Source organism: Pseudopipra pipra, chromosome 9, assembly GCF_036250125.1.
Source record: "Pseudopipra pipra isolate bDixPip1 chromosome 9, bDixPip1.hap1, whole genome shotgun sequence".
Taxonomy (NCBI): domain Eukaryota; kingdom Metazoa; phylum Chordata; class Aves; order Passeriformes; family Pipridae; genus Pseudopipra; species Pseudopipra pipra.
This window is the reverse complement of record NC_087557.1, coordinates 1,834,911-1,849,196: the sequence shown is the minus strand read 5'-3', so window position 1 is coordinate 1,849,196 and position 14,286 is coordinate 1,834,911. Positions and strand designations below refer to the sequence as shown.

The following is a 14,286-nucleotide window of genomic DNA, read 5'->3' as shown; positions in this document are numbered from 1 at the left end:
CATGCAGGGCTACTCTAGGTGTTCCTAGAGTTGGGAATGTCGGAGTAATTGTGCATAATGGGGCATAAATTGAGGTCACCAGCGGTGTGAGGAGATGTGAGGGTTGTGTTGAACCCCAGGTCACCTTGTGTGTGTGTGTCTTTCCCCAGCTCCCCCCGTTTTCACGCAGGAGCCCAGCGATGAATCCGCGGATCTGGGCTCCAACCTGACCCTGCCCTGCTACGTGCAGGGTTATCCCGAGCCCAGGGTCTCCTGGAGGAGGCTGGATGGGGCTCCCCTGTTCTCCAGGCCCTTCACTGCCAGTTCCACCAGCCAGCTCAGGACAGGGGCTCTGGCCTTTCACAGTAGGTACCCTGAGCTTGGACACAAAACCTTCCAGGGGAACGGGACATGTGCAGTGCACTGGAGTTACTGCACAGCTTGGTAGCACTGTTAACTTGGTGAAAACACTGCATTTCTATCCCAGGTTGTGTTTCTGATGCTGACTTCATGTTGACATGCAGTTCATTTTCCCATGAGTTTGTGAAATCAGTTGTGTTTGGTCTTGGCTTCACTCTTCATGGAAGTTATTACATCTTTGTGTAAATATCCGGGGGTTATGGCTTTTCATTTTCAGTATTTTTTTGAGAGAATTGTGTTTTTTGAGAGCTGAGGGTTTTTTGTGGTTTTTTTTTGTTTGGGGTTTAGTGGTTTTGTTTGATTTCTTGTTTTTGTTTTGTTTTTGTTTGTTTGGGTTTTTGGAGAGAATTGGTTCTAGACTCGCTATTTTAGACCAGTCCTAATTTGGGTGATAACACTCTGCAAGTGGCTTTGTGATTTTGATTATTTGGCAGCATTTCAGTCACCCTTACAATAAGTGATGTTATTCTGTTTTCTTAATTAGCTTTTGAATTTCTTTCTAGACAGTGTCAGGTGGGGTGAAGCAGTTCCTCTCTGCTGTACATACAGGGAGTATTTTGTGGGTGTCTGTTCACATGCAGAAACACTGCAGTGTGTACTGGGCAATATTCCCAGTCAGGGCACTCTTGTGGTAGTGCAGAGATGTAATGTACTGCCATATATCATTTATGGACTCCTTGCAGATGCTGCAGTCAGATCTCTCTGTCTCCTCTAGATCTGTGGGTCAGTGATGAGGGGATTTACGTCTGTGAAGCTGAGAACCAGTTTGGGAGGATCCAGTCCCGCCCAGCCACGGTCACAGTGACAGGACTGGGTGAGAGTGGGGGTGTCAGTGGGAGCTGGGGGGGTTTGGGGGTTATGTCCATCCCTGCTGACCTGTCGGTGTGCTCTACTTCCATGTCATCCACACACATAGAATTAGGAAGCATTTACATGGAATATTGTCATTGATTTCCGTGGATTTTGCATGTTAAGAGTGTTGTCTTTTGACTGGCTGCACTAGTTGGAATTAGTTCCACCTGTGTGTGTAACAAAGACCTTAAACAGGGTTTGTCCTGTCTTCTGTTTCTTCTTCCTAAGGGAATTTAATGAGGAGTGAGAAGTCATTGTAATGATGGGGCTTCTGCCATTTAATTCATCCTTAAAAAACACCAAAAAAGGCAGCAATGAATGTGCTTGTGCCAGTGTTGGTGTAACTGTGAAGGAACCCTTGTGATCCAACAAGACAATAAATGACAATAGAATCATAGAATCCCAGAGTGGTTTGGGTCGGAAGGGACCTTAAAGATCATCCCAGATTTTCAGCTGGGCTGTCATCTCTGTTCTAATCCTTCATAATTTTATGCCTGAAGAAATGGCCACTTCTTTTTTGTCCTCTCCAAACCTGCTACTTTTGTTCTTCAATATTTTACCTCAGTAAGGAAAAATCAACTTGGTGTCAGGGAACACGAGCTCTCAGGGAAACCCTTGGCTGAATCCAGTTTCAGCTAAGGATCACACTACATGTGTTTCTCCAGCTTCCCTTCTCTCCTGTGCTACCCCACCCCTACATTGATTTATCTTTTTTTCCCTGCCTTTATTGTAATGCTAATTTTAGTACTGTGTGTAGAAATATAAAAACTCCTAATAATTCTACTCATTCTTCCTTTTGTTCAAGTCACACCTCTGATTGGAGCAAGCCCAGCCACAGCCAATGTCCTTGAGGGCCAGCAGCTCACTTTGCCATGTGTTCTGCTTGCTGGGAACCCCATTCCAGACAGGAGGTGGATTAAAAACAGTGTGGTGGTAAGATTACTTTGTTTCTTGTGAGATTTATTGGCACAGAAAAGCTCCAGCTGACATTTCAAGGCACAGTATCAGCTTGGTTTGATTTACAAAAGTTAATGTGATTGCTGCCCATGCTGGGGAGTTCTGACCCTGAAGCACAGATGAGAGAATGGGAGATGTGAAGATCTAGAAAATAGCTGTGAACCAAAGTATTGGTGAATTGTCCTTTTACTTCTGTTTTACTTCCATTTATGCAGCTTTGTGGCTCATAAATTTCAGCCTTGGGCTCTGAATATGGGAATGCTAGTGGGATATACCTACCAGAATGACATGCTGGAAATTAAACTGTGGCAATGCAAAAGCTTTTATTTTCCCTGTTTTTTTTTGTTTTTTTTTTTTTTTAATTTAAATAAACATATTTAATTTAAATAAACATACCTGAAAATTTCTGTAGGTTTTTAAGGTGTTTTAACATCATGGCTATTCCTGTTTCTGATGGGATGAGGTAAATGTCACTACCCCTGTTCCATGTACTCCTTTCCTAGTGGTGCTCTACTCAGAGTGTGAATAATGACTGTGCTTTCTTTCCCCTTGGGAACATACCATTGCCAGTTCACTGCTCCTGCAGACAGAACTGCATGATCATTAAGGTCCATTACAACCCAAGCCATTTGGAGATTCCAGAAAGGTGATGTAGACACCCCACCTGGGTTAGTTTTCTGCATGAAACCTCATTTCTTCAACAGTGAAATTACTGACTTCACATCCCTGTGGAGCTGCTTTTTATCTTGATTGCTCATTTCTCCCTGAAGTCATTTCTCCACAGCTGGAATTAAATTGATTGTGCCAGAACCTGGCACTACGTGGCCCTTACTGGAGTTTCCAGCTCAGTTTTGGTGCCTCTGGGAACCACTGGCTTTTCCTCAGGCTGTGTGAGTGCGAGGAGGGGGGGAACACTGGCAGGATCCTCCTTGTTGAGTTGCTAATTCCTCTGTGTAGCAGAGCTGGTTTCCTGTCATTGTAAGCTGGTGGGAAAAGCTGCACTCCAGGGAAGGTGTTGGAGCAAGTTGTGTTTAGGGAAGAATTCTTCATCTGAGTGTGACTGGAACAACTTTGCTTTCTAACAACCCTCCTGTGAGCCCAGGCTGTCCTGCCGAGCTCAGGGATCTCTGGTATTCCTGTAGGATATAGAACTCTTAGAGGGTTACTCTTTGGTGGAACTTACAATTGTCCTTCCAAATGGTTTGCTGCAGGGCTGATCTCTTCTATTTGATGGATATGGAATTTGGAAGGTTTTGGTAACTGTAAAGAAAAATGACCTGCCTGTGGAAGAACATGTCATTGCACTCATCAAGAGCTGATCTGTGACCAAGCTGAATTACTGGAATAACCAACTCAAATGCAGTGAAATAATTCAGCTAAATTTGGGGTTCCCCATTAAAAGCAGGAGTGGCAGCTCTCGATGTGCTGTGGCAGAGCAGAGTTGCTCTTGCAGATCTTAATACAGCAATAAATACGAGGTGCTGCCAAAATTCTTCATTAAAATTACGTTTCCCTGAAAGATGGAAAGTAGGAAAAGCTCTAGTAAAATTCTCCACCAACGCAGAATTTTTATGTATGTGAAATAATCAAGTGAAGCCACGCTGCATCCCCAAATAAATATTATCCCAAGTATTCTTGCCAGTCAAATGTTCCATCCCTCTTTTGGCAGCTGGTGCCCAACCCCTACGTGAGCGTGCGGAGCGACGGGAGCCTGCACCTGGAGAGGGTTCGGCTGCAGGACGGGGGGGATTACACCTGCATGGCCTCCAACGTGGCTGGGACCAGCAACAGAACCACTGCTGTCAACGTGTACGGTGAGGAACAGCCCTTGGGTGAGGGATGGGGGAGAGGGAGGGGTGACACTCACCCCCAGCAGCTGCACTGGAGCTGGGCAGTGGCACTGATGTCTCACATTCCTCTGCTGTAACAGTGGGACTTTGGAAAGGAACATGAGGGGAGATTCCCCTGCACAGGGAAGAGCTGAGCCATCCATATAGTTTTTAAAGTAAAATTGAACAACACTGTTTTGTGATCATAAAACATCCTCATTTTTAAACACCTCCAAAGGCAGGCTGTGCACTCTTCATCTTTATTAACAAGTGGGAACCCATGAAAAGTGCTGTCTGAGTGGTTCAGAACTGGTGTAAGGAAGCACAGCTCCTGGGAGAAGTAGAATGAAAGAAAATGAATTACGAGTTTTGGCAAGACTCAAAATTTGTTTGTTGTTTTTGGTGTCATCCCCATTCTCCTCCCCCTTATTTTTTCTCTTTAATTAAAACATATCAAAAATTGCACTGACAGCAAGACGAAGTGTTAGCGCTGTGGTGTAACCCATCTGCATTTCAGCTGAAGATATATGTGTTAAGTCTGTGAGGCCACAAGCACTTCATGGTTTCTCACTTGTTAATTTTGCTCACATGTTAAATTAATCATGGGAGGTTTATTTTAAACTTCACTGAAGATTCTGGAACATCCTTTTATGTTAAGAATAGCTGTAAATCTTTAATACAAGCAAGTACTCATAAGGTCTTCCATGTCAGCATTAGTTTTTTGGATATCTCAGAACTTGGGAACAAAAAGAAACACCTTTGTATGTGTTTAGATATTTCTAGGTTTTGGTATTGTAGCCTTAAATCTGATTTTATTTTTCTGTTGTTAATTCAAAGGCAGCTCAGTTGAGCCAAGGGAGCTGGGATTCTTGTCTCTTGTTACTGATTTTGGGAAGTGAAGCCTAAAACGTTGTCAGAGGATAATGTGACAAAGCCTTACTGCAGTAATTGCAGTCAGTGAAATACCTGCAGTCAAGACTGCATATACCTAATGCAGTGATCAGGCTGTGGCTTTCATGCTTTGTAGTGAACAGGGATTTATCCTGTCCCAAAAGGCTGGAGAGTGGAATGGAGAGTGGCTGCTCATTGTCCCTGTTAGGGTTGGAGAAGAGGCTGAACAGTCCCAAACCCTGTTGCCTGTAGGAAGTAGTATAAGGATAATTTTGTAATAGCTGTGCCATGGCCTGAAATGTCTTGTGCAAGTCTTCAATATTTGCATTTATTTGTAGTCCTGCCTGTCATTCAGCACGGACAGCAGATATTCAGCACCATTGAAGGAATCCCAGTGACACTGCCCTGCAAAGCGAGCGGAGTTCCCAAGCCATCCATTGCCTGGTCCAAGGTAATTCCTCACCTTTGAGCTGGTTCATGGTGAAAGATGAATTGAACACATCATTTAGTTGTCATAAAAACTATATGCCAGGAACATGGCCCAAAGTGTCAGATGTGAGGGACCTGGAAAACTGTTTGTTCAGAACTGCTTTTGTTTCTCCGAGCAGGACTTTTGGCCGTGCTCCTGCCATAGCTCAGTGTTCTGTTCTTTGCAAGGGCTGTATCTGGGTGTTTTTAACACTTCAGAAATTGTTCCTGTTGGGAGCTGATAATTTGAGATTAGGCAGCCTGCCACAGATTGAGAGTTCATTTTCTCTTGGAGCTTTAAGAGGACTTTTTCCTCTGAGGAAAGTGTATCTAATCATGGCATCCTGTCACTTTTCAGCCATATCTTTGACACTGAGGAGGACCTCAGTCTTTCAGGGAATTTCTCTGAAAGTCAGGCTCTTTTTTCCCCCCTATTTGAACAGAATAATTTCTGGTAGTAACAGTTATTTGGGCTATGTTCCAGCTCACATGACATGGCTGTGAAGGCACTGTAGGGCCTCAGAAGTTGTGCAGATGTAGCTGATTGGGACCATGTGAAACAGCTTCATTTTAAAGAAGGAATAGAACATGGTTAACTGTTGGTTTGGGAGGGAAGAGAACACGGGAGGAGTGGTTTTTCTTAATTATCACTTAATAACATTCAGTGCAGACAAGGAAGAATCTGCTGACTGACAGTTTATATAATGTGTAAAGATCCATTTTGACATCAGAAGTCAATGTCAAAATTAACTCAGTCGAAATCCCGATTGTTTTTTTTTAATTTTCTTTTAAGAATGGTGTTCTGTAAAATGTAGCAAGTTTTCTGCACCAGAATCCCTGTGTTTCTGCTCTTGTTACTACTTAGAAAGTGACACTCAAGGGCCGTGACAAGTTAGTAGAAATGAATTAGTTTGTATAAATGGAATTTCGGGGCCAAGTTTCTGAATTAATGTGGAATGATTTTTCCCCAGAAAGGAGAAGTGATCCTTCCCAGCAATGTGAGGTTCTCTGCAGGCTCGGATGGCAGCCTGTCCGTGGTGTCCCCCGGGGGGGAGGACAGCGGGGAGTACACGTGCAGTGCCACCAACGCCGCCGGCCACGCCACGCGCAAGGTCCAGCTCACTGTCTATGGTAGGTGGGAGCTGAACTCAGCCCCGGTGTCCTCTGGGCCCCCCTGCTGTGGTAAAGCACCCTGGGCACCCCTTTGGGTGGTAAAACCCCCTCAGGTGGGTTGGGAGTGACACACCCGCAGTGCACGTGGGGTTTAAACCTGGCTCTAGTTACTTGGACATAATTTTGTCTTTTATGGAAGTGGATAAGAAGCATCTGTGTAGGAACAGGATTTCCCACTAATAGAAGAATGAAGATCCATTAATCTCACCAGTCCCAAAGCTTCCTGCCATCTCTCAGTATTATTAAAACTTTGATTTAGGTGTAGGTGAGCTTTGTGAGGCTCTTATAGCTTGTAGTTACTGGTGCTGCAGTGTAAGAGTTCAGGGAGTAGTTTCAAACTACCTGTGCAACACAGAGCTCAGCACTTGTGTCTGTTCTATCCAGCTTTTTGGGTGGATACTCATGTCTTTCTGGTATTTGTGGAATTACATGGAGGCATCAGCCTGTGCCTGAGCTACATCAGCACTGCAGGGATTTATCTCTGCTGCAGACAAGTCATTAAAAATAGGATTGTAATGTTTTATACCTGATAAAAAAGTAGATGTTTGCTCTGAAGTCAAATTGTATGGTGTTACATTTGTGCAAATGTGTTTATTCATTGCAGCTTCTTAATGTGTTCCATGTTATAGTGAAACCCAGAGTGTCCAGGCCTGGAGACCAGCAGGGAAATGCACCCATTGAGGTCTCAGTGACTGCAGGGGAAGATGTCACACTGCCCTGTGAAGTGAAGAGTTTGCCACCCCCCATCATTAGCTGGGCCAGAGAAATGCAGCTCATATCTCCCTTCTCTCCAAGGTAACAACGTTTGATGGAAACCAAAGAGAAGTGAAATGGCCTCTGAGCTGTCAGGGTTGTGGGAGGGGTGTGACTCCTGATTGCCTCAGGATCACTCAGAAGGTGTTGCATTGTCCTGCCTGATGACTTCGTGTGCTGGCTCTTGAAACCCTCTTTCCCAAGGATACATCCCTGCACAGCTCCTGTTCCCAGGGTGCTTGTGTGCAATCTCAGGGGGCCAGGATGGAAGAGATCCTGTTCTGTTCATACTGTGGCGGTGCCCAGGGACCCACATCACCTGGCCATGATTAGAGATGTTTAAAAACTGGTTTTCTTTCCTTATGCACTTCACATTTGTGCTCAGGGGAGCATTGTCTGTGATTCAAATGAGTTCTGGGCTGTCAGCAGGATACAGATGACAATAAATGTTTGGGTGTGCTCACAAGGGCTCGTTGCTCACCGTGTTTCAGATCCAAAACCTCTCCAGATATTCCTGAACAAGTGAAAGCACAACTAAATGCTTGTGAAGTGTTGAGCTTGACAGCCTGAGAGAACGAGGAGCTCTGGGGACTGTCCTGTGTGCAGTGTGGAGCAGGGTTGGAGTTCTCCCTCCTTGTTTTAGTGTGGTCCAGAACAAGGGGGGAGACAAGACAAGCAGCTGATTATCCTTGGATGTTCCCCGTTGAAGTGCCAGCGACTGTCACGGGCTGTGCTGGTGCTTCCTGGTGTTCCAGGTCCCTCCAGCTGTATCCATAGAACAGGGAATGGTAGGGCCAGGCACAGGCACACCGTGGTGACGGCTGTGCCTGTTGGTGTCTCCCAGTGATCCATGGAATGATCAGCCAGGGTCTGAGCTGAATTAAGGAATCAGGCAGATGAGCCCCTTTCCCTTGTGGCCAAATCTGCACGTTGGAGCCATTCCAGTGAGCCTGGGACAGCCTCAGCAGCTCCTTGGCCACCGTGTCTGGTGAAGGAGGCTCGTGCACAGGCACTTGGGTTGTGGGTAGTAATCCATGTGGAATTCTCTACTCTGTCCTGTGAACACTTGCCTGCACTGACAGATCTGCATTCCTGGTCCCTTGTCCTTGTTTTACCTCAGGAGACATTGATAAATTAGGCTACTTGCTCATGGCTGTTGTGGTGAGATCCAAGTTATCCAGAGTAACTGAAGTCCAGCTCAGCCCATTCCATAAAATTGTTTACAGATGGCAGCAAAAGTTAAAGATTAATCCAAACAAAATGGTTTGAGACCACCCAAATATCGTGTTAGCAATGTGTACAGTAAACAGAGGAAGAGGGAAATCAGAAAGGAAGGCACTTCTATCAGAAAGCAAATGTAATTACTGGACAAAATCAAGAGGGAGAAGTAGCCCCAGCAATTTGTCTTTTGGGGTTATTAAGAAAAAAAACCCCAAAATGTTTGGAAAGATATGGGCAGCAGAGAAGGAATCAGGAAACATTGGCTCAGTTGGTGGGAGCATGGTGTTGATAATGCCAGGGTTGCAGGAAATATCAGAAGTGCCAGTTTTGAATCAGAACCTCTCTTCCATCCTGAGTCAACCTGATAGCATTTTTTGCCAGGATGAAGCAGTATGAGAAGTTATTTAACTTTCTGACCTCACTGACCTGGGCTGAGCAAAAACTTCTGAGCTCCTTTTCTCTGCCTCTATCACATCATAGTGTCTTATAAATAGCTAGAATTCAAATTTTGTAATTTGGAGCTTAGATTTTAGATGTTTGCTGTGTATTCTGAATGTAGTGGCTCAGGAAGGAGAAAAAATGAGTAAATGTAAGTCCTAGTTGAGTGACACGGCACAGAATGCTGTTACTGGGGCTCACAGCAATCGTTAGCAGTGTGTAAGTAGAGGTCATTCACCTTTCCATACATGTTTATATGGTTTATCTGCTTCTTATTTTTCCAGACACACTTTCCTACCCTCGGGGTCAATGAAGATCAGTGAGACCCAAGTTTCAGACAGTGGAATGTATCTCTGTGTCGCCACAAATATTGCTGGGAACGTGACTCAGTCCGTGAGGCTCAGTGTACATGGTGAGTTGGGACTCCAAGGTTAATCAGCCACAAGTTTCCACATGGAATTTTGCATCATGCAGAGCTTCCCCTTTCCTTCAATCATCCCATGTCACTCCCTTGTCTCTCCCCTGCTCTCCCCACACTGGGGCCCCAACCTCCTTCTCTTACCCACTCGCACAGTGACACGTCTGGAAAAATGTCACTTGTTATTGTTTCAGACATTCTTTTTAAGTCTTTTTATTGCCAACGATCCTTAGAAAGAAAAACATTGTGGCAAAAGACTTAGGGTGGATTTAGATTATTCTTTAGGACCAGGAAAATCACTTCCAGTCATATTTTATCTCCCTGTCTGAACTTGTGTTTGGAAGAATACAAAGATCAGGGATTAGGGGAAGGAAATTAAAATGTCAAAAGGAAAATGTGATTAACTTTATCATAAAAGCTTTTGAATTGTTTTGTGTTATGAGGAGCCAGTACCTACAGCTCTTCAAATGTGCTCCGAGTATTTCAGTGCTCATGGGAGTCATGCAGTGGAATTTGAAATGTGACTTCTCCAAATAAGTCAAGCACCAGGATATCTTGCATCCTGTTCTGTGCAGAGAACATGCAGGTCTGCTTCTGTAGTCTCCTGAGGAAACTGGGGTTTGGTGAACAAAGAAGGACATTTTCTAAAATAATAAAAGTGGAAAAGAATTTCATGGGATCATAGAATGGTTTGGGTTGGAAGGGACTGTTAAAGGTCACCCAGTCCCACCCCCTGCCACGGGCAGGGACACCTTCCACTAGCCCAGGTTGCTCCAAGCCCCGTCCAACCTGGCCTTGGACACTTGCAGGGATCCAGGGGCAGCTACAGCTTCTCTGGGCACCCTGTGCCAGGGCCTCCCCACCCTGACAGCAGGAATTCCTTCCCAATATCCCATCTAACCCTGCCCTCTGGCACTGGCAAGCCGGGCTGTCACTCCGTCTCATTATCCAAAGTCCCTCTCAGCTCTCCTGGAGCCCCTTTAGGCACTAGAAGGGGCTCTCAGGTCTCCCCAGAGCCTTTCCTTCTCCAAGTGAACCCCCCCAGCTCTCTCTGCCTTAAGAATGATCTCGTACGTTGTTTTTCTCCCCGTTTCTGTGACTGCCTTTGTGTCCCTCAGTCCCTCCCAGGATCCAGCGTGGCCCTCGAGTCCTGAAGGTGCAGGCCGGGCACCGTGTGGAGCTCCCCTGCAGTGCCCAGGGGGTCCCTGCCCCGGCGGTCACCTGGCTCAGGGGCAGGGCTGCCGTGCCCGTGGGCGGGGGGCAGTTCAGGCTGGGGCTGGACGGTGCCCTGGCCATCAGCAGTGCCCAGGCCCCCGACGCCGGCACCTACACGTGTGTGGCCAGCAACGCCGCCGGCAGCGACACGGCCGAACTCACCCTGCACGTGCAAGGTACTGTGCCCCTGCCTGGCCAGGTACTGTGCCCCTGCCTGGCCAGGTACTGTGTCCCTGCCTGCCCAGGTGCTGTGCCCCTGCCTGGCCAGGTACTCTGCTCCTGCCTGGTCAGGTGCTGTGCCCCTGCCTGCCCAGGTGCTGTGCTCCTGCCTGACCGGGTACTGTGCCCCTGCCTGCCCAGGTACTGTGCTCCTGCCTGGCCAGGTACTGTGCTCCTGCCTGGCCAGGTACTGTGCTCCTGCCTGGCCAGGTACTGTGCTCCTGCCTGGCCAGGTACTGTGCTCCTGCTTGCCCAGGTACTGTGCTCCTGCCTGGCCAGGTACTTTGCCCCTGCCTGGCCAGGTACTGTGCTCCTGCTTGCCCAGGTACTGTGCTCCTGCCTGGCCAGGTACTGTGCTCCTGCTTACCCAGGTACTGTGCTCCTGCCTGGCCAGGTACTGTGCTCCTGCTTGCCCAGGTACTGTGCTCCTGCCTGGCCAGGTACTTTGCCCCTGCCTGGCCAGGTACTGTGCCCCTGCCTGGCCAAGTACTGTGCTCCTGCCTGGCCAGGTACTGTGCCCCTGCCTGACCGGGTACTGTGCTCCTGCCTGGCCAGGTACTCTGCTCCTGCCTGGCCAGGTACTCTGCTCCTGCCTGGCCAGGTACTCTGCTCCTGCCTGGCCAGCAGGGATCTCGTGCCAGTGCTCTCTGCTTGGTGTCTGGGAGGGCAGTGCTCTTCCTGCCGACTGTCACGTGAAGTAACATCCACATCTGTTTTTGATGTTATGTCCTGATGTTAACTAAGGAAAATTAGAATAAGCAAATAGTCTTTGGAGAGTTTGCAGAAATGAGAAAAAAGAAACTCTCTCTCTCTATGTATTTAAATAACAAGATGGTGTTGCAATGGTGATGGGGTAACAGTGGTCAGTGTGCCAGTTTAAATCCATAGTGTAACTCCTCACCTGTCACGGGGTCACAGACATCAGTGGAGCATGACTGACTTCAGCTGAGCAGGAACTACTTCTTCTTTGCAATAGTCTAAAGGCAGTGTTCTGATCCCTTTGGATTAGAGGTGCTGAGAAACACTTTTTACGGACAACAGAGAACTCTCAGTAACTTTATGTAATTATAAATAATATTCTCTGTGTATTGTCAGCCTGCACACGAGTTCGAAATGAGACTCGAGAACAAAGGATGGCAGTAGCACCAATGTTTGGGGAAAAGCAGTTTCAGTAGTATTTTTCAGATTATTCAGAAACACTGCCTTCAAAATAAATATAGCAGGTTTTCAAGAGAACCATTTGCAGTCACATTTGAAAGCCTCTTTGTATCGCTTGCTTCCTAAATATTCCTGTTGAAATAAGACTGCTTGTATGATACACATTCCAGTCAGTGTAAAGGGGGTTATTGGAGTCTGACCTCGTGTGGATGGGAGAGACTGAGTGTTGTGTATTGCCAAACTGTATTTTTACATTTGAGAGCAGAGATCAAGAAGTTTTTGGGGTCTGATTTTCTTTCAGAGTCTCCCAGTATCGAGGACCTGGACCCTCCATACAACAGTCCCTTCCAAGAGAGAGTGGCAAACCAGCGCGTGGCATTCCCGTGCCCTGCTAGAGGTGTGTGCCACTGCTCCCACTTCCAGAAGTATCTTTTGCTGTTGACCTTTGAAAATTACTAAGTTCCTGTAAAAATGTCCAATCCACACAGTATTTTCCATATATACTTTATTTGGAAAAACTCAAGCTAATGGTAACTTAAATAACCACCGTGTGTGGAAGTTTTGTGGAAAGTCATTGCAAGCCAAAAGGATTTTATAATGTTTGGGACTAAGATTTTTCATGTTAAAAATCATCCTGTAGCAGCTGGGGCTTCCTCTTGGAAGGACACGTGTTGTCCTTGCAGTAAGACTTCCAGCAAGCAGCAGGAATTGTGTGAACCTCTCTTGTTCTGAGCCGAGCGAAGCGTTTGTGGCAGTTTCCCCTTTGCCTCCTTAGGTGTTCCAAAGCCTGCCATCAGGTGGCTCCACAACGGGAGGGAGCTGACGGGCAGAGAGCCAGGCATTGCGGTGCTGGAGGACGGGACACTGCTGGTCATCGCTGCTGTCACCCCCTCGCACAGCGGGGACTACGTGTGTGTGGCCACCAACGAGGCTGGGAGCACTGAGAGGAAATACAGCCTCAAAGTGAACGGTACAGAACAAACACAAGCCTTGGGAACTGCTTTGGAGGAATCTCTTTGATGTTACTGTTGGGAATTGCATGCCCAGGTCTGCCCATGTGCCGTTAAATGATAAAAGCTGATCCAACTACTTGCATTTCTATTATTCAGATGTTCTCTCTGTTTTTTTTCTGTTGTTTCTGTTCTCCATGACTTTAGGAACAAACCATCTTTGTTTTGCTCCAGGAGCCAGGTGCATCTCAGACTATTTATACTTGAAATCTTCAATGCAAATAACAAATGAAGACTTTTGTACTGTAGAGATTAAAGACTGGGGGATAGGTCTGCATTTCAGATCTAAATATGAGAAAAGTTATTTATATGATTAAACATAGGATAGGAGAACTTTTGTTCCTGATATTCTTCTTCCAGAATCCTCATTAGAAAACAAAACCTCCATGGGTGGCATTGAGGTATTGATTTGTACAGAGCACTTTTATTTCAGCCTTGTTCACTTCCCATGATAGTGCTGATGCCTGTGAGCAGGATTATTATATCCTTATCTTTATCCTGAGAAAAGCAGGAATTCCATCCTGTGCCAGCAGGACTTGTCAGTGGGTTGGGATTTTCTAATCCACCACATAAGGCCATTCTGTTTGCATCCATAGTGAGATAAATATTAGACAGGTGTTCTGGAACATGACTGGAGCAGTGAAGAGGAAGGATAACTCTGGAATCTGCTTCCTTTGCTAAACAAGTGTTGCTGAACAAGTAACAGGAGATTTTAAGATTAAATTTAAGGTTAAATAACATTAAGATTCAGTATTGAGATTAAAAATGTTGCTGGTTGTTCTGTTGGAGTGAATTTCCCTGGGAGTCCGTTACTGGGCAAGAGAAGACTGTTTTTTGAGAAGAATAAGAAAAGACATAGGAAGATATGCCCAGAGGCAAAAGGAAGCATTGAGGAGGGAATGAAAAGGGTCTAAGAAATTTGGATTACGGTGGTCCTTGACAGTGAGGAGGAAGGAAAAAGTGGGAAATCATGACTTTGAGTTTTCTTGCAGTTCCTCCTGAAATTAGAGATCAAGAAAAGGTGACAAACACATCTGTGGTTGTTCATCACCCTGTAAGTCTCTTCTGTGAAGTAACTGGTAACCCCTTCCCAGTCATCTCCTGGTATAAAGAAGATATCCAGGTATGTGTGATTACTGAAATTAGGCAGCCTCACTCAGTTTGGGGGGACTTCGAAGTGCTTGGTGTGAAAACTCACTGAAGTAAATACATGTACCTGCCTTTGTGTGCTTAGTAGTGCACTAAGAACACCTCCACAAAAAAACAGCTAAATATGGTTCATCCA

The 14,286-nt window shown here is 46.1% G+C and overlaps 1 protein-coding gene across 9 annotated transcripts in view; it reads left to right on the top strand.

Annotated features, from left to right (window-relative positions):
* HMCN1 (hemicentin 1) overlaps window positions 1-14,286 on the top strand; it is a 161,749-nt gene that overhangs the window by 58,913 nt on the left and 88,550 nt on the right. For all 9 annotated transcript variants that reach the window (XR_010432568.1, XR_010432567.1, XM_064664038.1 and 6 more), the window contains exons 16-27: window positions 150-344; window positions 1,115-1,213; window positions 2,057-2,184; window positions 3,878-4,022; window positions 5,267-5,379; window positions 6,368-6,527; window positions 7,199-7,364; window positions 9,266-9,393; window positions 10,518-10,790; window positions 12,293-12,388; window positions 12,767-12,961; window positions 13,994-14,124. Coding sequence is in view for 7 of the 9 variants with exons in the window: in XM_064664038.1 (XP_064520108.1) it covers window positions 150-344; window positions 1,115-1,213; window positions 2,057-2,184; window positions 3,878-4,022; window positions 5,267-5,379; window positions 6,368-6,527; window positions 7,199-7,364; window positions 9,266-9,393; window positions 10,518-10,790; window positions 12,293-12,388; window positions 12,767-12,961; window positions 13,994-14,124 (1,829 nt within the window). In the remaining 2 variants the exon portion in view is untranslated. The remainder of the gene's footprint in view (window positions 1-149; window positions 345-1,114; window positions 1,214-2,056; window positions 2,185-3,877; window positions 4,023-5,266; window positions 5,380-6,367; window positions 6,528-7,198; window positions 7,365-9,265; window positions 9,394-10,517; window positions 10,791-12,292; window positions 12,389-12,766; window positions 12,962-13,993; window positions 14,125-14,286) is intronic.